The following is a 24,237-nucleotide window of genomic DNA, read 5'->3' on the forward strand; positions in this document are numbered from 1 at the left end:
AAAAAAGGTTTGGTAGACAACTCTAGTGAGGATGCTAAACACATCAAAACAGCGCGCAGAACATACATATGCAACGGGCAGGAAAGATAAATACACATTTAATAATGAATATTCGTAGCAGCGTTACATATATTAATAAATACAGATTGTTACAATATGAAAATCGGATTAAATTCAATTTATTTAGCTTTAGCACAAAAAGTTTAACACGAGGCGATAACACAAACTGCGGCCGTTTAGACACACAGTGCCTGTAAGCGTCATTAGGTCGATCCCCAGGGGATCGCGACGCCGAGGGTTAAACGGTACAAAGCACCCCTGATGTCTTATTCACAGACACAGCAGCACCTGCCGGATCCAGACACGGGGAACCAAAACAAACCCTCAGGACGGGGCTGTGATTGCTCTGGACACCCTCAGCCGACAAATCTGCCCTCCGTCCCAAATTGGTGTCCAAAGACACAGGTTGCCGAGGAATTTAACGGGGGGGGGGGGGGGATTTCACAACTATTGCAAATCGCTACCAAAGATTCATTTGGCTCTTTAACCCAGACGGAATCAGACTCCCATTCACAAGGCAGGGTATCTGCCACCCGGCAAACACTTTATAATCCTAACGCATGTTGCTCTATTACGCATTATGTGGGAATAAGATGCCGCGCAGGGAGTACAGCAGGGCAGGGGTTAAACACCAACATATATATATATATATATATATATATATACACACGTTTAATGAACAGAAGCGACGGTCGTGTTAACGGGATAACCTGTAAGAAAGCAGGGATGTTGTACTGCACCACTGCCTATGGGGCTGCCACAAACTGACGCTGCAGGGTCAGATTATACAGTACCGCGTCATAATAGACAAACCGCAACGCGCCAAAAGGGGGTCCGCGAAACCCACAAGTGATGCACAATACACTGCACCCCAGTCAGCCACTCAGAGGGGCAAAGGGACCCCCACCCAGAGCCAGGGCTGCCACCCAGAGGGGCAAAAGGACCCCAACTGCCAGAGCTGCCACCTCAGTGCCACCCAGAGGAGCAAAAGCACACCCACCCAAAGTCAGGGCTGCCACTCCAATGCCAACCAGTAAAATGGGCAGAGCTGCCAACCAGAGGGGTAAAAAGAGCCAGAACACAACCGAGCAACACAACCCAGGCGCACAAAGCAGCAGCACAACCCTGACAGACACAGCCCAGCGCGCAGCAAAGTGCCTCAGATCCGCACAACTAGTGACACAAGCTGCACAGCACACCAACTCAGCTCCTGGAGACCACGGAGGCGCCAGTCACGGCTGCCACCCGGCGCGAAGCCCACTAACACGGAAAGAGCTGCCACAGCACCAGCAGCCCCTCTCCGGTCTATGCAGGCGCCATGCGCGCGGCCGGCGACTGGCTGCGCGAACTTTTCTGAGTGACAGGAGTGCGGGGCAGGAGCTGCTGCCTCTGTCTCACCTTCCCGAGGTGCCGGCCAACAGCCTTATCCTTGCGGCCTCCTGGGGGTGCAGACGGGAGTCCGGGAGGGTGACGGTGGCCGCCCTCTGAGCTGCAGATCCCCGCGATCACCCAGCCGCTCACATCCGAACCCGACTTGTCTTTGTCTGCCACCCAGCCGCCATCTTGACACTCAGCACCGCGCAGCTCCCAGCCGAAAAATCCGCGGGACTCTGGGACTTGTAGTTTCCGGCACCGTCGGCTTCTCCCCGGGGAGCGACAGCAACACTGCGGGAAACAGACTACACGTCCCAGAATGCAACGCGGCGAGTCAGGCCACGCCTCCTCCAGCCTCTCACGCGCACAGAGACAGGGAGGGAGATAACACAAACACCGTGCGTGTCTGGAGCCCGGACGTAATGCGTCATAGTGACGTACAGCGTGGCGGCGTGACTACAAATCCCAAGAGCCTTTGCGCTAACAGGAAGCGGGCATTTGTGCTCTGGACAAGTGGAGAATGAAGCTGGTGAGGAATTGGTGCTGAATATCCGCCTGTTATTATTTTATAGCCTTTCAACCGTACGGAATAACAATAATAATAATAATAATAACAACAATAATAATAACGGTCATAATTCCATTATAACTGCTATTAAAATACTAATAATACTATTAATACTTTCCCCGGCTGGTTTAAGTAAGCATTAGTCTGTGTACTAATGGGCTGCTAGAGTAGCATGTTGGCAGCATGCAGGTAAACATGTGCCTAACGGGCATGCTGCCCAGCATGTTGTTATTTATTCATATATAGCACCACCATATACCGCGGGGCTGTATGATGTGTAGGGCCTGGTTTGCATGAAAGGGGGATGGTTTATAAAGTGCTGTGCGCTATATATATATATATAGATATATTGGTTTGTTTTATTCCCTTAGCTTATGAATGTAGTTATTTGATGCACGATATAGGATGCTGATTTTGGTGTTAGTCCTATCGCCATAGCAACTGTTCCATGGGGTAACCAGACCCGGTCCGTTGGCATTAAAACCACATTCTCAGAATTTACCTTTTTCCTGCTATAAAGACACAAACTTTTATCAGTCTTTAGAATCCCTGGCCCATTTATATATTTATCATTTTATTGTATTGTTTTTTATTTATTTAATAACAGTAACTAACTAACTGCTGAACTAACAAACTTAAGATGATTTTCCAGTTTTTTATTTTTCCGTGATTGAGTCCTCTGCGGCCCCTTTAAATCTCCGTAACTTTATGACTGGTGCCGAACGCGTAAAATAAATTATTAATATTAATATAATTTAAAATTGCTTTTGTACCTTTCAGCTGTTTTTTTTTTTTTTATACTCGGCTGATTGCGTTATTTTCGTTTATTTTTAACAAGACTACCAGAATAAGGCTGTTTGGGTTGTAAGCTTTGAACCGAGGCTGCGTATATTATATGCCCTATACATATAGCCTCAGGGGGGGTATCTCAGCATTACGGACCCTTGATATTCTTTGATTTTTTTATCTCTCCATCCACCAGGAGATGTGTCTTATAATGTTAGACCTGAAAACGCCATCCAAACACACCTCTTGTCAAGCAGGGGGTTGGGGAGTTGTGTTCGGCTGATGTCTTACCGTACCGTTACACCGTCCCTTTAAATTGAGATTTTCTTCATGATGCCTTTTAGCACTTTCTAAATAAAACCAGACTAGAAAGTTGTTTAAATTTATATGCAAACAAGTATCTAATAAAATAAATGGTTAATTATGTATCCGGGTTCAGACAAATCTGTGACTTCAGCTCGCTGTGTTTCTACGTAACTTTCCTGTAACCGTTTCATTACCTGCCTGGGAAATAACGATTCCAGATTTAGAAGCTGATCAAGGTTTTGTTTGATTTATCAGTCAGCTTTTTAAAGTCCCATGTATTCACTGATTACCCCCCCCCCGACAATAATACCCCCCTGAGTGCTGTATACAGTAATATAACCCCCCCGAGCGCTGTATACAGTAATATAACCCCCCCGAGCGCTGTATACAGTAATATAACCCCCCGAGCGCTGTATACAGTAATATAACCCCCCAAGCGCTGTATACAGTAATATAACCCCCCCAGCACTGTATACAGTAATATAACCCCCCCCGAGCGCTGTATACAGTAATATAACCCCCCAAGCGCTGTATACAGTAATATAACCCCCCGAGCGCTGTATACAGTAATATAACCCCCCCAGCACTGTATACAGTAATATAACCCCCCCGAGCGCTGTATACAGTAATATAACCCCCCCGAGCACTGTATACAGTAATATAACCCCCCCGAGCGCTGTATACAGTAATATAACCCCCCAAGCGCTGTATACAGTAATATAACCCCCCCAGCACTGTATACAGTAATATAACCCCCCCGAGCGCTGTATACAGTAATATAACCCCCCAAGCGCTGTATACAGTAATATAACCCCCGAGCGCTGTATACAGTAATATAACCCCCCAGCACTGTATACAGTAATATAACCCCCCCGAGCGCTGTATACAGTAATATAACCCCCCCGAGCACTGTATACAGTAATATAACCCCCCCGAGCGCTGTATACAGTAATATAACCCCCAGCGCTGTATACAATAATATAACCCCCCGGCGCTGTATACAGTAATATAACCCCCCGGCGCTGTATACAGTAATATAACCCCCCGGCGCTGTATACAGTAATATAACCCCCCAGCGCTGTATACAGTAATATAACCCCCCAGCGCTGTATACAGTAATATAACCCCCAGCGCTGTATACAGTAATATAACCCCCAAGCGCTGTATACAGTAATAACCCCCAGCGCTGTATACAGTAATATAACCCCCCCAGTGCTGTATACAGTAATATAACCCCCCAGCGCTGTATACAGTAATATAACCCCCAGCGCTGTATACAGTAATATACCCCCCAGCGCTGTATACAGTAATATAACCCCCAGCACTGTATACAGTAATATAACCCCCAGCGCTGTATACAGTAATATAACCCCCCAGCACTGTATACAGTAATATAACCCCCCAGCGCTGTATACAGTAATATAACCCCCCAGCGCTGTATACAGTAATATAACCCCCCAGTGCTGTATACAGTAATATAACCCCCCAGCACTGTATACAGTAATATAACCCCCAGCGCTGTATACAGTAATATAACCCCCAGCGCTGTATACAGTAATATAACCCCCCCAGCGCTGTATACAGTAATAACCCCCCAGCGCTGTATACAGTAATATACCCCCCAGCGCTGTATACAGTAATATAACCCCCCAGCACTGTATACAGTAATATAACCCCCAGCGCTGTATACAGTAATATAACCCCCCAGCGCTGTATACAGTAATATGGAGCCGCCGTTGCTGTCAGTCATGAGATATTTTGGGTGACTTTCCTGCCTCAAACACCTCACTGAGCTGATGATTTATGGCGATGCTAATAAACTTTTATGAGTCACCACAATTTTAGAGACTTACTTTTAATTGGATACTGATAATAAAATCATTTAGCGGGGGGGGGGGGGCTCCTCTTTAACTATAGACCCCGTCCCAAAGCTGTCTTCGCAGAAGACGAGATGAAGTGAGCAGTCGTTTGGTGTTACCGGCCCTTTAAATGAGAGCAGTTGGCGTACGGGGCAGCAGAGACCGCTGACCGAGGATAAACTCTGGTCCGGTTAAGTGCAGTAAAACAATTTAGCGGCGGTTAATGCAGCGATAATTGGAGCCGGGCGCTGCACATTAGCCCTTGTCACGCAGCCAGCGGACTCCTTTCATCTCTCACCCCCGAGCCGTGCTTTCCCCCGACCGCTGTTCACCGCCAGCTCTTTAATATTTGATGCTCCTGTTGCTCCAGACTGTTAACGAGGGGGGGGGTGTTTCGTTATTTATCTCGCTGCAGTACTGCCTGTCCGGTCACCCGACTCTGCCCTGCAACATCCTCAAGTTCAAGTCCACCACCGTCATGCTGGACTGCAGCTTGGACATGACGTCGGCGCTCAGCTTCCTGCCGCTGCCTCTCGTCTACAGGTACGTCGCCGACGCGCAAGCCGCCCGTCTCAGCGTGTGTCGGGAGCTGTCTGTCGCCCCCTGTCTACAACCATTTTTTTTATTATTTTTAATGGAAAAATTATGATTTTCTTCATTATGACAAATAATCCATTTCAAGGAGAATTCCTAAAGCACCAATTTGGTACTTTTCCCAGAATTTCCCCCCCCCAGCTTGTAGATGTTATCTATCGCCGCTTACTGGTAGCGGAAACATAGAATGTGACTGTGACAGGGCCAGGCTAGCTGGCTCATGTGTCATAAGAAGTTTAGCCGGGTCACGGAGCACTTTTGTGTCCGGTTCTGTATACCGTGACCCGGTAATATATTATATTGTGTTTATTGTGTAACCGGCCCAGAGACTGATGTGGATTCAGCTCCAGCCTTCAAAGAGACGATCCTATAATCTGGCTGGGGCTCTTAATCAGCCAGCACAGCCCTGTCTGCCCAGACGGCCCCCGCACTACAGGGGGGATAACACAGGTGGGGGAACCCATTGTATTCTGTAATCCCCTCACCTGATACATCCCCTGTATACTGATGGGATTTGTGATGGGATGTGGCTGATGGGAGTGGGGGTTGGGTTCGGTGCACATTGCATTGAGCTTGTATATAAGTTCTGTGTGTTTGTAATAAAGAGAGTTCTTCTTGGTTTGCTACGAATGGTGGTCTGGATGATCCGGGGATAGCTGAGTGCGATCCGTATGAGGGACTGACTGGTGATTCCTCAGCCCTCAAACAGGGGGACCCAGCCTTGGGTACGGTGACCCTGTAACAGTGACGACAGATCAGACCCTTATAAATGTCTGGCACATCTGCTGGGAGGCTGTTCCACTTACCTACCACCCTCTCTCAATGGATCGTATGGGGAGAACAAAGGTCCCCCCTATACCCGGTCCATTGAGCAGTGGGGCACCGGGAGGCCTGATCACCCCCGAGGGCAGTTTGCTGCCCCCTTAACCCTAGGCCATCCTAGGCCAGGATACCTCGCTGCTGGGGTCATTTTAATAAAGAAAAAGAAAGGTTATTGGGATGTTGGCGTGACGTTTCTCTTGAACCCCCTTTAGGGTATTTCACAGCGCTCTGCTGGTTTGCGGTTCCACTCTAAAAATAAAACAAAAAAACAACCCCAAAAATGGGAATTCGATCGCTCTACGAGTAAGGGTTGATCTTTGTCCGCCAACGACGGTAATAATGAGAGTTAACTGTAAAAGGTGATTCGGAAAGGGGGTCTCATCGCATCAATGCACCGGGCCGCTAGATGATCTGGTTATATGACCGCTATGAGTTCTATACACCAGAGGGTTATATCCCGTAATTATACCGAATAAACAAAATCAAGTATAAAATACACATTAGCCGGATTATAACTCGCTTCTTGATTCCTCGCAGATGGTTACATGGGCTCCCCTGTGTATCTTAGCAGGGATCCCATAATTTTTTGCATATATATATATACATAATTTATTTTATTTATTTTTTGGTAATTGATGCAAATCCTGTATAAAATAGCATGTTCGGGATTCCGCCATTGTGTCGGTGTGCCCCAATCTTAGATCTCGTTTATCTAATCCGAACTCTCCTTAACCCCTCCGCTACCCCGTTGATGTAAGCGCATGTCTATTAAAGGTGAGACAAGACGTCGCTTAGGACGTACTGGTACGTCCTGCCTCTTTCCGTAGCCGCACGGACTTCTGAGTGCCCTGACATCCACATAATGATTGTTCATCGCTCAGCGTTCTTTCTGCGCAAACACTAAAAAGTGGAATCTTGATTACGTTGACATAGGAATAAAATAGCATAATAAAAATAGCATTTAGGGTACTGAAGGGGTTAAATTGAAAGCCCTTTTTGGGGGGGTCTGGTCTGATTTTTGGTTTTTAAAAATAACCATTAAAAAATGGCAGCTACATAAAGCAGCCGGTTGCATGTACTAGATTCCTGATTTGATCCTTCTATGCTTTAACCCGTTTGAGGAGAAGCTGCAGCTTGATCGCTGAGCTTTACCCTTCCAGATATGTCGCTTATAAGAGTGACCGGCTGTGTAATGCGAAAGGGTTTGGATTCTAGAATACATCTTTATCCTACCAAGCGTAATGGAGTCGGTTTAACCCCGTAGTGGGCTTGTGCTTCTAGTGAAAAGTATGTTTTGCATGGAAAGGGTATAAAAATGATGCCGATGAGCTCTGTTTGTTTAATGATTTTGTGAAGCGGCGTTAAATAACGCTCTGCCTGATACCGGGAAGCCTGGGACGGTTGCTGTTAAAGTCTAACCATTATCTGTCACGAGCGGTGTGAGCGCCCATCGACGTTTGCCGTCTGCAGATACTCATCCATCACACTTCTGTCCTGACGTCTGCGTTACTGCAACTTCCCGACAATTCAAAGATCCTGACAGGAAAGAATCTCCACGAGAAAAGAGTTTAAAACCAGTAAATAGGCTACCGTTCATATATATCTATAATGTATAAGCTACCGTTCATATATATATCTATAATGTATACGCTACCGTTCATATATATATCTATAATGTATACGCTACCGTTCATATATATATCTATAATGTATACGCTACCGTTCATATATATATCTATAATGTATACGCTACCGTTCATATATATATCTATAATGTATACGCTACCGTTCATATATATATATGTGTGTGTGTGTGTGTGTGTATATATATATATATATAATGTATACACTACCATTCATATATACTGTATTGGCTCGAATATAGGCCGCTCCCGATTTATAAGCCGCACCTGGTGCTATTTTAAAGAAAAAAAATTTTTTTTTTTATTTTTTTTTTTTACATTTAATGTATGGTAGGAGGCTCCCACCGTCCTAACCTAAACTTTAGTTTTGCAGCGTTGATGTAGATGCGGCAGACGTGATCTCCACTTCCTGCATCAACGTTGAGAATGTATATGCGACCGTTATATTACTGTATATATATAAAATCATTGCCAACAAATTTCATTATGGATTAGTTGAATCGATTTTATCGAATATAACATGAGGGTTTTTTCAGAGCAAATGCCCTGAAAAATACCCTGCGTCTTATAACTCGACCTCAAACACTAAGATCCAGATCCTCCGCAGCGCTGCAGGAGACCCGGATCCTCCTCTCTGACAGCTGGCGTGCGGCTGTGCGATGCGCACAGACATCCTCCGCTACTGTCCTCCACTTCCGACGGGGCTTCTATGGCATATCGGGGGGGTATAGGGCATATCTGGGAAGCAATGTGGAAAGCCTGGGCTCAGATGCGCATAACTGGGGGGGCAGGTTGGGAAATAAAAACAAGAAATGCATTTTTCTCAAAGTTTTTTGTATTCTGCTGTTTGTTTTTAACATCCAATTATTTTAAATAAACGAAAAATTTACATTTATTTTTTTATTCGAATAATTGTTAGTTGCAGCCCTAATATAATATATACGCTACCGTTCAAAAGTTTGGGGTCACTCAGCTGTTTTTGTGGAAATCAAGGACATTTCTGGCTGTAACATAATTACATAGCCTTTTAAACTTAAACTTGGATCAGCGAACACAATGTGCCATTGGGACACAGGAGTGATGGGAGTGATAAAGGGCCATTGGAACACAGGAGTGATGGGAGTGATAAAGGGCCATTGGGACACAGGAGTGATGGGAGTGATAAAGGGCCATTGGAACCCAGGAGTGATGGGAGTGATAAAGGGCCGTTGGAACACAGGAGTGATGGGAGTGATAAAGGGCCATTGGAACACAGGAGTGATGGGAGTGATAAAGGGTCATTGGAACACAGGAGTGATGGGAGTGATAAAGGGTCTCTGTATGACTATGAAGAGATTCCATTAAAAATCAGCCGTTTCCAGCTACAATGGACATTTACAGCATTAACCCCGTCTTCGCTGGATTTCTGATCCGTTTCATGTTATTTTAATGGACAAAATGTGCTTTTCTTTCAAAAACAAGGAGATTTCTAAGTCACCCCAAACTTTTGGACAGTGGTGTATATTTTGTGTTATTTCATAAATGTTTCTATATGGACAGTGTACAATTTTGACGATTTGGTTCAAAAATAAAACTATTTAGACAGAGAATTAAGAAAGACGACTTGATGGAACGTCGCATAGATAAAGGTATAAACATGGAGAAAAAAAACATTATTAAATGACGTGAATATGAATGTAAAGTTACATGAGCTTTTGAGACCTCAGATGTCTCTTCTTCAGCGTTCCATCTGACATTCAGACTCTTTGTACAACAGCTTCTGGTTGGGAGGGTGGGAGGGACTTGTTTTTTTTTTTTTTTATAATAAATAAATAAATAATAATTAAAAAAAATTCTTGCTTTGCAGCCCCCGCTTGTCCAAACTTCCCGGATGGGTCACCAAAGACGGGAATACGCAGTTTGAGAAGGTAAAGCTGCTGTGTGGAAAGCCGTTGTCTTCTAACAGATCCTGTAACCCGAGACCAGCTAACAAAAGCCAAGCCCACCCATAATCGGCCCCCTGGACGGACTCCAGGAGCATTACGGCCGTCAGCTTCTTGTAGTAAAGTCTTGGCATTGACACAATTGATTTTATCTCAAGGTTTAACGATTGTATGGGGGCCAAGGAGGAAACCCAGACGATCGTATGAAGAAAAGACTCGTCACTCAACATCTCTGCGTTCCGTGAACTGTTTGATGTTACCATTCAAAAGTTTGGGGTCACGTAGAAATGAAGGAAAAGCCGATTTTCCCCATTAAAATAACATGAAATGGATCAGAAATCCAGCGCAGACGGGGTTAATGTTGTAATTGACTTGTAGCTGGAAATGGCCCTCTATCACCCATCACTCCTGTGTCCCAACAGCCCTTTATCACTCCTGTGCTCCAATGACCCTTTATCACTCCCATCACTGCTGTGTTCCAATGGCCCTATATCACTCCTGTGCGCCAATGACCCTTTATCACTCCCATCACTCCTGTGTTCCAATGGCCCTTTATTACTCCCATCACTCCTGTGTTCCAATGGCCCTTTATCCCTCCCATCACTCCTGTGTTCCAATGGCCCTTTATCCCTCCCATCACTCCTGTGTTCCAATGGCCCTTTATCACTCCCATCACTCCTGTGTTCCAATGGCCCTTTATCACTCCCATCAATCCTGTGTTCCAATGGCCCTTTATCACTCCTGTGTTCCAATGGCCCTTTATCCCTCCCATCACTCCTGTGTTCCAATGGCCCTTTATCACTCCCATCACTCCTGTGTTCCAATGGCCCTTTATCACTCCCATCACTCCTGTGTTCCAATGGCACGTTGTGTTCACTGAGCTAAGTTTAAAAGGCTAAATGATGGTTAGAAAACCCTTTTTGCAATTACGTTACAGCCAGAAATGTCCTCCTTTTCCATGAAAAAAGCGGAGTGACCCCAAACTTTTGAACGGTCGTGTGTATAGCGCAGGCAGGTTCCGTAGCGCTGTTACTGTAGGGTGCAGGGAAAGTAAATGAGACAATTTAAATATCATTAACACGTTAAACATACCGGTACAGAAGGAGCTTACAATCTATATATTCCATGTAACCCTAATATGCCCTCAATGTTTTTGGGGGAGGTGGCCTTTTCTTTTACTTCCTATTGCATTATGGGATATGGGACCATGCGTTGCCCCGCCACTTGCCGTTCTTGCCGACAGCGATTGGAGATAACCGGGAGACCTGCGGAGGATAATAGTTGGGTTTGTTCTGGTTTCCAGGAGCTGAAGGAGTGTTCCGGTCGGGTATTCGTAGATTCCGTGCCGGAATTCTGTTTGCCAGAAGTGAGTATGGACCCGGTGATTCAGGAACATCCGCAATCCAGTGATTATTTTATTAAAGTTCTCCTCTATACGGAACATTTTGGGGTTTTTATGAATCAGTTTAAATTTTGCATTTTAGCTGTAGGGTTGTGTTTAAGCCTCGGGCAATTAGTTGTCAGATGGGGCAACTGGCAGATCAAACCTTAATCAGTCGTTGGTCTCGTCTTAGATTCAGGAGCCGGATGTCTATCCCATGCATGTTTAATACCCTCACTGTATTACCCTCTACCACTTCTGCTGGGAGGCTGTTCCACTTATCTACCACCCTCTCAGTACAGTTAAACTTTGACCGAGGAGTCCCTTTTAGACTCTATGTTTAGACGGCATCCGTCGAGTCTGTTGCGCTGCCAGATGGATGGCTCTCCGAAGCCGCCCGCCGCAGGCACGTTTAATATTCTGTTCTCTGCTTCCAGACGGAGTTGATAGATCTGTCTACCGTAGATGTGATTCTCATCTCTAACTATCACTGTATGATGGCTCTGCCGTACATCACCGAGCGCACCGGATTCACCGGGACGGTCTACGCCACAGAGCCCACCGTTCAGATCGGGAGGTAGAACATAAAAAGAAAAGCACGACATACACACGATTTATCCCTCTTCTCCATCTTTATTATTTTTAACACCATTTAGTGAATAAACTGCTGCCCACTGGATTAGACTTTTTTATATTATTATTATTTTCGGATATTTTAAGTGTCCGATTAGAATGAACTCCTCCGCCGTCGTTCTAGACCTCACGCATGCTACGTCACGGGATAGACGATAGTCCTGCAGATCTTTTGGGCAACAGAGTTTCCAGCCAGTGTTTCCGGGCGCTGTAAAGAAGGGACGCGCAGGAGGCCGGGATTCTTTTTCCTGCCGCTTTACGCTCCTCCGATCTGTGGCTGTTCTTCGTGGAACCAGGAATGGTCACACAAGGACCGTCGCCACAATTTTCTTTTCTCTCTCTTTCTCTCGCGCTCTCCTCTCTTCTTCTTTCTCACTCTCGCCTTTTTTTGCCCTCTTTTTTTCTCTCTTTTGTTCCTCTCTTTTCTTGTCTTTCATTCGCACTTTTGCAATGTATTCCTATGTTCACCGTTATTTCTGTCTGTAATGCTTCTCGTTGCAGGCTCCTGATGGAGGAGTTGGTTAATTTCGTTGAGCGCGTTCCGAAGGCTCAGACTGCCACCATGTGGAAGCATAAGGAAGTGCAGAGGTACCGACAGCCACCGTTTAATCTCTCTAATCTCTGCCAAAGCCTTCATTCACATCTGTGACTATTGTACATTTAAAGGTGCTGTTCCACCTAGTCTGCTGAACTCCTGGTGCTGTTAAATGCCTCAACCCTTCCCTGACGTAATCCTTTAGCCCCAAAAATCTGTAGATCAGGGGAAAAGATGTGTTCTGAATTTACGGTGTATGCAGATGAACTGCAGCTGGGGTATATTTAATTTGCATATGGTGTCGCTTATATTTTTTATTTGTTTTATAGTTATTGTAGTTTTTTTATGCAGGCTCATAAATTTAAATGGTTACAGCAGATTATTTTTCTTCTTCAGGCAGATAGTAACATTTACTTTACTGATGTTTTATATGTGATAAGTTTATAATGTATTGTTCTGCCTGGGACCCTTTTAAAAGAGATGGTCATAAAATATAACCCCTTCCCAGCACTGTATACAGTAATATAACCACCCGCGCTGTATACAGTAATATAACCACCCGCGCTGTATACAGTAATATAACCACCCGCGCTGTATACAGTAATATAACCACCCGCGCTGTATACAGTAATATAACCCCCCAGCGCTGTATACAGTAATATAACCCCCAGCGCTCTATACAGTAATATAACCCCCCAGCTCTGTATACAGTAATATAACCCCCAGCGCTGTATACAGTAATATAACCCCCCAGCGCTGTATACAGTGGTATAATGTTTATCTCATTTTGTTCCAATAAACTCACTTTATCTGCCGTCCTGGAGGCCGCCATTGTTGTCAGTCGTGGGATATTTTGGACTTCATTAGCGTTGCCATAAAGCATGACTAATATGCTTTATGGCAGATGCTAATCTTTAAATAGCCTCAACTAGAGGTTTCGGCCGTGGCCAACGAAGAAGCCACCATAGAGGTCAAACTCCAGGCCTCAAGGGCAATAAACAGGGCCAGGAATTAAATGGTTGAACTTGGTTAAATCATGTGTTAAAAACAAGGTTTTACATAAATCCTGTTCTGTTTTGAGGCTCGGAGCTCAACACCCACCAGGTATAAAAGACCCCTGAAAAATGTCTGCTTTTTTAAGCGAACGTAATTGGTTAAAACAAATAAATTTTGTGCTGGAGAAGCCCTTTCCGTCAAAAGCGAATATCCTGACCCGCTAATGGCGTCGTCTCTTTGTGCGAGGAACTAAGTAAAGGTGCAGTTCTATTGATTTATGGGATAAACTTTCGGTAAAGCTTGGCAGAGTAGGGGGTTTGAAGGATTTCCCCGTATGGGGCTTTCGTCGGTCAGATAGCCATGAGAGGTTATAAGCGGTAGAGGTTTCAACAACTAATGGCGTCTGTCTTAACGCGTCGGAAAGCAAACTGACGGCTTCGTTCCTTGGCAGACGCTCCACGGCTAGAATCGTTTGAGATTAAGACTTGTCTCAAGGTTGGCGGTCACTTAAAAACTCAGATTAAGAAATCAATCTGATTTAACCCGTCGGCCGCCGCGTGGTCGGCTTGTAAGTAGAGACCCTCCTTTTTCATGGTGGGGAGGGCCAGATTATCTGTAATGTTTTGGGTTTCCATTCCAGGTGTGGGGGGGTCATCGATAGGCTAACGTGTCTGGACCCCCCATTTAAGAAGTTCCACCAGGTATTCACGTCGTACGGGGCCCGCGCTGGTATTGATGTCGCACGTATCTCGCCTCCCTCTTTTCTTGCAGACTACTCCCCGCTCCTCTGAAGGACGCCGTGGAGGTCTTCACGTGGAGGAAGTGTTACTCCATGCAGGAGGTGAATGCCGCCCTCAGTAAGATCCAGCTTGTCGGATACTCGCAGAAGATAGTGAGTATTGGGATAGGCGCCGGCCGCTTCCCGCGCATGTTAAACACGTTCGGCGCTCTCGTATCTCAGCGCGCTCTGATTAAGTCGCCTGAGAGGTTTCTCGGTTCCGTTAGACCTCAAAGAGATCCCGAAAGCTCGTGTCCCTCTGTCTTTTCTCCTTTCCTCCTTTCCTCCATGTTGGCCCAATAAATAGTATGAACTCCAACCAGGAGTTTCGCTCTTCGTCAAACAGCGGCAAAGGACAAATCTACAATTTAAAGACCCCGTTTGGCGTACTGTCCCCCCTATTATTTAACGATCTTAATCCCGGCCTTTGTACGTGTCGCGCTGATTCAATCTAAAGACCCTCGGATATCGTTTCGACGTTACCTATTTTTGATTCTTCACCTCTACTGATATGATTAGGGGTAGCTATACGTTAAAGATAGCGTGGACCCGATACGCGTCATTTTATGCAGCGCTTTGGGAAAATAAACCGATCCAAATCATTCTTGGAGATAAAGCTAAGTGGACCCAGTACCCCCGTTGACCTAAAGTAATCCCCCCCCCCCATTCCACAGATTCCACCCCTCTGTACAATCTTATATCTTGTTTAGGTTTTAACTGTTAACAGAATAGTGCGGTATGATGCGGTAGTTAACCCTTGCATCCCTGGTAAAAGCACTTATAGCGGCCGGCCGACGTCACCTGGGCCACCTATCCGCATCCCCAGAAGGGAAGGCTCCGGGTAGTTGAAGTCCTGATGTTTCCAGGTGTGCCCGTAGCTATACTCATCGGTTATGCCCCCCCCCCCCTGCAGGAGCTGTTTGGCGTGGTGCAGGTAACCCCTCTGAGCTCCGGTTATGCCCTCGGCAGCTGCAACTGGATCATCCAATCGCATCATGAGAAGGTTTCCTACGTGTCGGGATCATCCCTCCTTACCACTCACCCGCAGGTACCGTAACCGCCGTGTGTCCCTGATCGTTATCCCCAGTCCTGTACACCACGCGTTGTCTGCAGAATGAATATGCAGGTATTTTGTAAATGATACAATTACTAATCCTTTTCCATAGAACATTCTTAACGCTGCAATCATAAAAGCTTCGTTTATGAATTCAGGTAGCCGGGGAATCTGTATTAACAAAGCGGCTTCGTTAGTGAGGACGGGCTGCATGATGGAGACCAGGGGTGGAGAAGCTGCAGCTCTCCTTCCAGTTGATGTTAACGTTCTTTAATGCTCTTCGTCTCAGGCCATGGACCAGACGTCTCTGAAGAACAGCGACGTCCTCCTGCTGACCGGACTCACCCAGATTCCCACGGCCAACCCCGACGGCATGGTGGGAGAGTTTTGTAGTAACCTGGGTAAGTTAACCTCATGCTTGTACAAGACAGACATAAAAAATGCTGACCTGCGCAGGTGGCAACCATGCATGGCTTTTTTTTTTGTATTATTCTTTCTTGCGCATGTATTGTATATTTGGCTTTCGTCGGTCATTTGACTTCATCCTATCTTTCCTCATCTGCAGCCATGACCATACGCAACGGCGGCAACGTGCTGGTACCTTGTTACCCGTCAGGGGTCATCTATGACCTGTTAGAGTGCCTGTACCAATACATAGACTCTGCCGGCCTCTCCAACGTCCCTTTCTACTTCATCTCTCCGGTGGCCAACAGCTCCCTGGAGTTCTCCCAGATCTTTGCTGAGTGGTAGGTTCTACCTGTTCGAAACTCGAATAAGGGATGGGTTTAATTAATCAAGAAATAGATATTAAAGACTAATTGAAGCTCCTCAAATCTAAGCCTTAAATTACAAAGACCGTAGAGTCTGAACCAGGACCTGACCAGCCCAGGTCTATCTAATGATGCGAGAACAAGCTACGAACACACTGGAAATATCCACCATTTCTATGTGGGTTAACAGCCCTCCGTCATATACACATTTCTCATTTAAAGCAATGGCTTCTCCTCCCCTGCAACCTCCCCAACTCTCCTGCTATCACTGCGTCCACTTCTTGGGTTCTTTCAAGGCGCCTGACTTCTCATAGAGATCCACTGTGCCCGTTCCACGCATCTCCTCTCTCCCCTCCTCGTAAACGATGCCCTCTACCGTAGCACATCCAATTCCCAGCAATGCTGTTTATTTCTGTATAGACAGCGCTCCCTGCAATGAAAAGTCTTAAAGGAATTTCTCCCCTCTTAAATCTTCTTCTTTTTTTTTTTTTCTTTTTTTTTTAACGCTATGGGGTGTTTTGCCATTATATCAATACATAGCTTAGTAATCAGAATTCTCCATGAACTGGTACCTGTAAAAAAAATAAAGAAAAAATATATATTTATATATATATATATTTTTATATATATATATATATATATTTTTATATATATATATATATATATATATATATATATATATATATATAATTATTTTTATATTATTTATAATTTGTTTTATTATTACATTATTTATATATATTATATTATAATATTTATTTATATATTATATTTATAAATATTTATTTATATATATATTATATTATTTAAATGCTAAAGTTGGCCTTTAAAGGATTCCAAAAGACGCGCTTTTTTTTAATTATTATTTTGTACGAGATATTCTGCAATGTATTTCGTTCACCACTAGGTGGCAGCGGTGGTTCTCAGAACGCGATATGGTCTGTCTATCCCTTCTAGGTTGTGTCATAACAAGCAGTCGAAGGTCTACCTGCCGGAGCCGCCTTTCCCTCATGCTGAGGTAGGACCTTGCTGTTGGTTCTGTATGTGTGTATCTATAATTGTTTGTTGGTCTCGTCTTAGATTCAGGAGCCGTACGTCTATCCCATGGATGTTTAATACCTGCACTGTATTACCCTCTACCACTTCTTCTGGGAGGCTGTTCCACTTATCTACCACCCTCTTAGTAAAGTAAAGCTTGCATAACTGTAGACATAGCGGCTGTGTCTGTACGCCTAATGGAAAATTGTTGTTCCTTTTCTGTTTCAGTTGATACAAACCAACAAGCTGAAGCACTATCCCAGTATACACGGCGACTTCAGTAATGACTTCAAACAGCCCTGCGTGGTGTTCACGGGGCATCCTACCCTGCGATTCGGGGACGTGGTGCACTTTATGGAGCTGTGGGGCAAGTCCGGCCTTAACACGGTTATATTCACCGGTAAGCACAACAGTACGGACCCTGCGATTATCTCCTGCGCTTTTGGCGCCTGGAGGTATCTGAGAATTCTTCTGCCGTTTTTAAATGGCCTGCTTCACTCAACACAAAACATTATTTCCCTCTTTAGCCTGAGAGGAGTAGAAACCTCAGCAGATCACTGTGTTAATTAACCCCAAAAAACACAGAAACTCCTTAATGAATAATAAGGCTTTTACAGTGTCTATGGCAACAGCCTATCAGCATCTGCATCTCTGTCACATGACGATTAAGCGTTCTTATAAATTAGATAAAAAAATGTACACTATTAAAGAATGATTTCTGGAAAGAGGTTGGTCATTCCCCTTCGTATAATCAGCCTGTTTAAAGTAAATGATAGAGTCGAGACACACGCCATGTGTTGGTATTTTAAATATTTTTTGTGTAATTATTATTATTTATTTTTTTTCTTTTGTGTTTTTAGAGCCGGACTTTTCCTATCTGGACGCTCTGGCGCCGTATCAACCGCTCGCCATGAAATGCGTTTATTGCCCCATTGACACCCGGCTGAACTTCATTCAAGTTTCCAAACTTCTTAAAGAAGTCCAGGTAAGACACGCTGCCTCCATCGCCCCCCCCCCCCCCCCAGCAGCCCGGAGAATGTACCCTGCGCCCACTACTAGTTTAGAAGCCTGGTAAGCGGGACCTTGGTTTGGAAACCGCAGCCCAGAATCCTTCATTCCTGTAGAAATTGTTCATTCATTTCCCCAAAAGGACTTCATTCATATCGATGGAGGAATACTTTAATATTAAAGATAATCGGATAATGCTGGCACTGCCACAGGCTGCCACCGATCTCATCTCTGACGGTAAGATAACCTTTTTATATATATTATAAAATATTTTTATCATATATATTTTTTTCTCCTGCGTTTAGCCTCTCCACGTGGTGTGTCCGGAGCAGTACACGCAGCCCCCGGCCTCCCAGTCCCACCGCTCCGACCTGATGATTGACTGCCAGCCTCCCCCCATGTCCTACCGGCGAGCTGAAGTCCTATCCCTGCCTTTCAAACGGCGCTACGAGAAAATTGACATCATGCCGGAGGTGAGTGCTTTGGGAGTTTTTTTGCTCGTTTTTGGGGATCCTCGGGGGGGGGGGGGTGCGTTACTCTGCTCAGTAATTTCCACTCACAGGGCTGAGCGGGGGGGGGTTAATGCCCCTTCGTTAAGATAATCGTGCGTGTGTGCGCGGCGGTGTTAACTCCTTTAGAGAGGAGTCTGCAGGTTTAACCCCGTAAATGACATGCGCTTTGTTGCCCTGCAGTAAATTCTGCCTAAATAAAATTAAATTGTTGACCCCCCCATGCACTGTCTCTTTAAACGGCTCGTTTTCCGACTTCTTAATAAGAAAATTCACAGGTAAACTGTATTTTTTAATGAGTTTCTGTCGTTTTCAGGGGCCTCTGGTTTATCGTGCGATGAAGATGCCTCTTGTGCATTCTTTTTATGTTCCGTCTTTGTTTAGCTTGCAGAATCCCTGGTACCGCTGGAAATTAAACCCGGAGTCTCCTTGGCGACCGTTTCGGCCGTTTTGTGCACGAAAGATAACAAGCATGTCTTAAAGGTGAGATTTTTAACGACGCTGGTTTTATGAGATCCATAGAGAGATGTACTAAAGCTTAATAGATTGTAAGCTCTTCTCCTTCTTTACCAGTATGACTTAACATTAATTTCCACTGTCCCTCTTGTAATAGCGCTATGGTATCTGCTGGTGCTATACGTGGTTGGTGATATATAATCAATTTTGTGGCTTTTATTGAACGGATGATAACTTTGGGGGGGGGGGGGGTATTGTGAAGTCCCAGTATAAAAAGGCTTTGACTTGAAGGTTTTGATTCTCTGTCCTTAGCCGGCTCCAAAACCAGTCCAGTCCCAGTCCAACAAGAAAAGGAAGAGAGGCACAGAAGAAACCCCGGAGAGCCAGCCCTTTAAACCACTGCTTAGCGGATCTATCCCCGTAGAGCAATTCGTCCAGACGCTGGAGAAGGTGAGTCCGCCGACGCTATGTGCAGTTCAGATTTCCTTGGCCCAGGAGCCAAGGGCACAAGCTGGATAAACCAAACTGGTCGTAAACCAATTAAAATAGAGAATATATATAAATATAAACGATTTTGTTCTGATTTAGTTGCTGAGTAGTGTTTTCCTTCTGAGTTATTCGCCCAGAGGTGGAGCTGTTACTACTACTACTACTACTACTACTACTATTATTATTACCGTATTTGCTCGATTATAAGACGACCCTGATTATAAGACGACCCCCCAAAATCTGAATATTAACTTAGGAAAAAAAGAAAAAGCCTGAATATAAGACGACCCTAAAGGAAAAAAGTTTTACCAGTAAATGTTAATTCATGTAAACTATTTTTTTAAATAAAAGCTATGATTGAGAAAAATATTTTTTTTGTTTTTATTTCCTTGTATTTTCCAACCTGTCCCCCAGTTACGCACATCTGCCCCCAGGCTTGCCACACCAATATGGCACTGTGGCCCATGATATGCCTTTTAACCCTCTATATGCCACTGTGCCCCATGGTATGCCTTTTGACCCCCTATGTGCCACTCTGCCTCCAGAAATGCCTTATACCCCTATATCCCATTCTGGCATTTAGGGGGTTAAAATGCATATTATGGGGCAGAGTGGCATATAGGGAGGTATAAGGCATTCCAGGAGGCAGTGGCATTAAGGGAGTTAAAAGGCATTGTATAGAGCACTCTATAAGGCATTTCAGGAGGCAGAGTGCTCTATTAAATGCCCCCTTAACGCCACTCTGCTTCCTGAAATGCCTTATAACTCCCTATATGCCACTCTGCCCCATAATATGCCTTTTAACCCCCTAAGTGCCAGAGTGGCATATAGGGGTATAAGGCATTCCAGAAATGCCCTATGTCCCCCATTTAACACACGCACACACACTTACCGGTGCTTCCAAATTCCTGCTGTATTGCCGGGGCAGCGGGTTGACGTCTCCTTCCGCTGCAGCCGGAAGGAGGTGGAGTTGGCAGCGGGGGGTTGTCTGCGTCCGTCGCGGATACCTTTCCCGGCTGTCAGAGATCAGAGTTCCGGCACCTGTGCGGGGAACTCTGATTTCTGACAGTCGGGGAAGGTATCCGCGACGGACGCAGACAACCCCCGCTGCTAGCCACACCTCCTTCCGGCTGCAGCGGACGTTGTCTACGCGGATCGCGTAGACGTCAACCCGCTGCCCCGGCAATACAACAGGAAGCACCGGTAAGTAAGTGTGGGGGGGGGAGACAGGAGGATCCAGGTCCCCTGCAGCGGTGCGGGGGATCTGGATCTTAGTCTCATAATCAGACCTCTATTTGATTTCTGATTAGAAGACGACCCCGATTAGAAGACGAGGGGTATTTTTCAGAGCATTTGCTCTGAAAAAAACCTCGTCTTATAATCGAGCAAATACGGTATTACATTTCTCAATATCTCCAACAATGTTATGAAAACTCCTAGCGGATTGGGTCTAGCTGATACTTTTTCGGAAGACTGCCTGTGTTTAGCCAGACGCCATGTTTGCCTTAATCTTCTAAAAAAAAAAAACTTCCTATTAAATAGTACTATTAAATATATTAAATTATTAAATATTTGAATATACTAATATTCCAGTAATAAATGATCAATTAAGCATTAAATATACATGTGCCACGCTGTATAAATATATAATTTCCTGTATATTCGAGTTTTGTTTTTATTTTTTTCTTTATTTTTGGGTTTGTTAATGGTTGTCGGGGAGTCTCCAAGTGATGTTTTACGTTTCAAGATGCTCCTGTTGAATAATCACATGTAATCTTTTTTTATAATTATTTTATGTTTATTAAATTTTTGTTCGTTTTTTTTTTTTTTATGTTATTAAAAAAATGTCTTAGCATGGATTTAGCGACTTGAAGATCGAGGACACGGCAAAGGGACACATCGTCCACCTGCAGGAGGCCGATACCCTCATCCAGTTCGAAGAAGACTCCACGCACATAATCTGCGAACACGACGAGCGCTTAAGAGTCAGACTGCGGGACTTGGTCCTGAAATTCCTCCAGAAATTCTAGATTCGGAGTCTTTTATGAGTCGGACCGTTTTGGGGACACTGGTAGGACGGACAGACTGTCCCTCTCGTGAGGCTGGACGGACTGTCCAACACAAAAAAAGGTTCAACTAGAAGAAAACAATCTTAGGTTACTTTGCAACCTGACCTCTTCACATACATCTGTGCGTCGTTTTAATTCACCCAAAATATTACCTTCCTTAAAGGGTTTCCTTTTTTTTTTTGTTAGTTTTGTTTCTTCAATATTTTGAGTCAAATCGATCCTTACACCGATTTAGAAGGCCGCTAGTTCTTGGTTGTCGGCCTCCAAGAAAACAGACTATAGGTTGAGAATTGGCCGTTAATCTATGTATGACTATCATTCAAAAGTTTGGGGTCGCTTAGAAATGTCCTTGTTTTTGAAAGAAAAGCAGATTTTGTCCATTAAAAATAACATGAAATGGATCAGAAATCCAGCGCAGACGGGGTTAATGTTGTAAATGACTATTGTAGCTGGAAACGTATGATTTTTAATGGAAGAGGCCCTTTATCACTCCCATCACTCCTGTGCTCCAATGGCACATTGTATTCGCTGATCCAAGTTTAAGTTTAAAAGGATAATTGATGGTTAGAAACCCCTTTTTTGTAATTGTTACAGACAGAAATTTCCTTGTTTTCCATGAAAACAGCTGAGTGACCCCAAACTTTTGAACAATAGTGTAACTAACTAAAAGAATATTTAGAATAGTATGTATTTTTTGGGATGGAAATTTAGATTAGTATGTATTTTTTTGGATGGAAATTTAGATTTTTATAATTAAAAAATGTTTTTTTTTTTATAAAAGAAATGGGATCTGTTAGTATCCCAGCGGAGAGCCTCCTGTCTTTGGCACGGACCCCGCTGTGTTTGTACATAGCTGTATATATGCTTTTTCCTTTCCCAAGAGGTTTGAATGGTATTTTAGATCTACACGTTATGGCTTTTTGGGGCAGGATTGTGCCTTTTTACATTCCGTTTCTAGTTGAGATTGAGTTTTGTGCTTTTTCTTATTATATTTAATGTTATAATATCTGCCATTTAAGTAAAAGATAAACTTCACTTTTTTAAACATAATGTCTGATGGGATAATAATCTGTCTGCTCATCTGAGACAATGAAAGAGGATTATTCACTAAAGTGCGAAATGTCAGGGGAATTGTGGAAAGTAGTCTGTGGAATGAGGGCTGAGCTGGCCCTGTATAATGTATAAGTCAATGTGCAAGGAGACATTCAGGCAATCTCATTGGTCTAACCATCTGCCATACAGGACCAGCCAAGCTCTTCCAGCAGCAGAAGCTCTGTGGGCTTGGACCTTCGTAATGTGTCGTAACCTCAGGGAGATGAAACTGCAGCTCTCCTGCCAACTGAAGGTTAATAAACCCCAAAGACATGACACATCTTCAGGGATGAAGATGAAGTGAAACCCTTCCGCTTATGCTAAGTGGTGGGTGCTCTCGGAGGGCGGTCTAGACGCAGCTCCTGGTCTGAGCTCTCCTCTTACATGCCGAGAGACCCTCTGTGGTGGTCTGGTGGGCAATGTCCTCCAGCACCAGCTTCCGACCAGCTTCCTGGTGCTGAGGACTCCTGATTATATTAACCATATGGCAAAAAGGTCACCGTAACGCACTCCGGAAGAGTAAAAGGTTAGGTTGGGCAGCCTAATGAGCTTCTTCTGTGGCATTAACTCTTCCTGCAGCAAACCAATCTGTTGGGTATACAATATACAGCTCCCTGACACTTCCTTATTCATTCTTTATGGTAGCTTTACGCACATGAGAGATGGACAATATGGCGGACGTGGCCACCCTAGGCAAGTGGGAGGCAACAAGAGCCACAGCGAGACCCCATAAAGTTTTTCCGTCATGGGTTCTTCTGGCTGCCATCGCATAATCAGGGCTAGTCTTACCATGGTGGCAAAAGCAGGCAGATGCCTGGGGCACTAGGCATGTATGGGGTAGCGCCATCACATTCATGCAGGAGGGGGCAATAGAGACTCGGTCTGCCTAGGGGTGCCAGAAACCATAGGGCTGAACCCACTCTTAATTGCTCCATTGTAATTTATGTATAATTAGCTAAGAATTAGCTTTAAATACAGGATATTCTCACCTCTAGCTTCCAGTTTTGACAGGTTTAGTATATAGAAAATCAGAATATGTAAATGTTGTTTTTATTTTTTAATCCCCTTTTTAGTTTTGGATGATCTCTCTATCAATTTGCTATGGGAAATAAAACAAAAACGAAAACCAAATAAAGTACCAAATTAACACATTTTGAAACAAAATTCTATATGTGAGAACTGGGAGGAAAGTGAAATCCTCTATACAAGCATTTAACAGAACACTTAATTAAAATTACCGGGATTTGCAAATAAAATATAGGGCTAATTATGAAAACATAATCATTAGTTTATAATAGGAAAATAAAACCGCTCTCATTTTGCGAGTTAACGTCTCATTTTACGATGTCTTAAGAAATAAACCTGATGATTTTACAAGGAGTTTACGTTGGTAATTATGTCATTAGAAATGACGGCGTCCTACATTTTTGTTTTATGTTAATTTTCTTTTTCTTAACAAACCAAGGTCAGGACAACCATAAAGCGCCAGCAAGAA

At 44.3% G+C, this 24,237-nt stretch overlaps 1 protein-coding gene across 3 annotated transcripts; it reads left to right on the forward strand.

The window, feature by feature from the left end:
- The first annotated feature begins 1,954 nt into the window (after positions 1–1,954).
- Positions 1,955–21,611, forward strand: LOC149274936 (integrator complex subunit 9). Of its 3 annotated transcripts, XM_089505086.1 has the most exons (18): positions 1,955–1,963; positions 5,369–5,496; positions 9,859–9,919; positions 11,238–11,300; positions 11,753–11,892; positions 12,450–12,536; positions 14,251–14,371; positions 15,171–15,305; positions 15,601–15,712; positions 15,877–16,057; positions 17,039–17,099; positions 17,348–17,519; positions 17,980–18,104; positions 18,433–18,600; positions 19,021–19,119; positions 19,405–19,570; positions 19,984–20,015; positions 21,435–21,611. In XM_089505086.1, exons 1-18 carry the CDS (start codon positions 1,955–1,957, stop codon positions 21,609–21,611), a joined length of 2,037 nt encoding a protein of 678 aa, XP_089361212.1. The 3 variants fall into 3 exon arrangements, with proteins under 3 accessions (XP_089361212.1, XP_089361213.1, XP_089361214.1); XM_089505087.1 differs by lacking the exon at positions 19,984–20,015 and having other exon boundaries at positions 19,405–19,542; XM_089505088.1 differs by lacking the exons at positions 11,238–11,300; positions 19,984–20,015 and having other exon boundaries at positions 19,405–19,542.
- The last annotated feature ends 2,626 nt before the right edge of the window (positions 21,612–24,237 follow it).

This window comes from Sceloporus occidentalis, unplaced genomic scaffold, assembly GCF_023333645.1.
Source record: "Sceloporus occidentalis isolate IW3139 unplaced genomic scaffold, rSceOcc1.0.p SCAF_309, whole genome shotgun sequence".
Lineage (NCBI taxonomy): Eukaryota > Metazoa > Chordata > Lepidosauria > Squamata > Phrynosomatidae > Sceloporus > Sceloporus occidentalis.

What these genes read in the sequence shown, in the direction of transcription:
- LOC149274936 (XM_089505086.1), top strand. An exon ending in CCGCTGCCTCTCGTCTACAG is followed by an intron (nt 5,497 to 9,858) that starts GTACGTCGCCGA and finishes CTTGCTTTGCAG; the next exon opens with CCCCCGCTTGTCCAAACTTC. An exon ending in ATAACAAGCATGTCTTAAAG is followed by an intron (nt 19,120 to 19,404) that starts GTGAGATTTTTA and finishes CTCTGTCCTTAG; the next exon opens with CCGGCTCCAAAACCAGTCCA.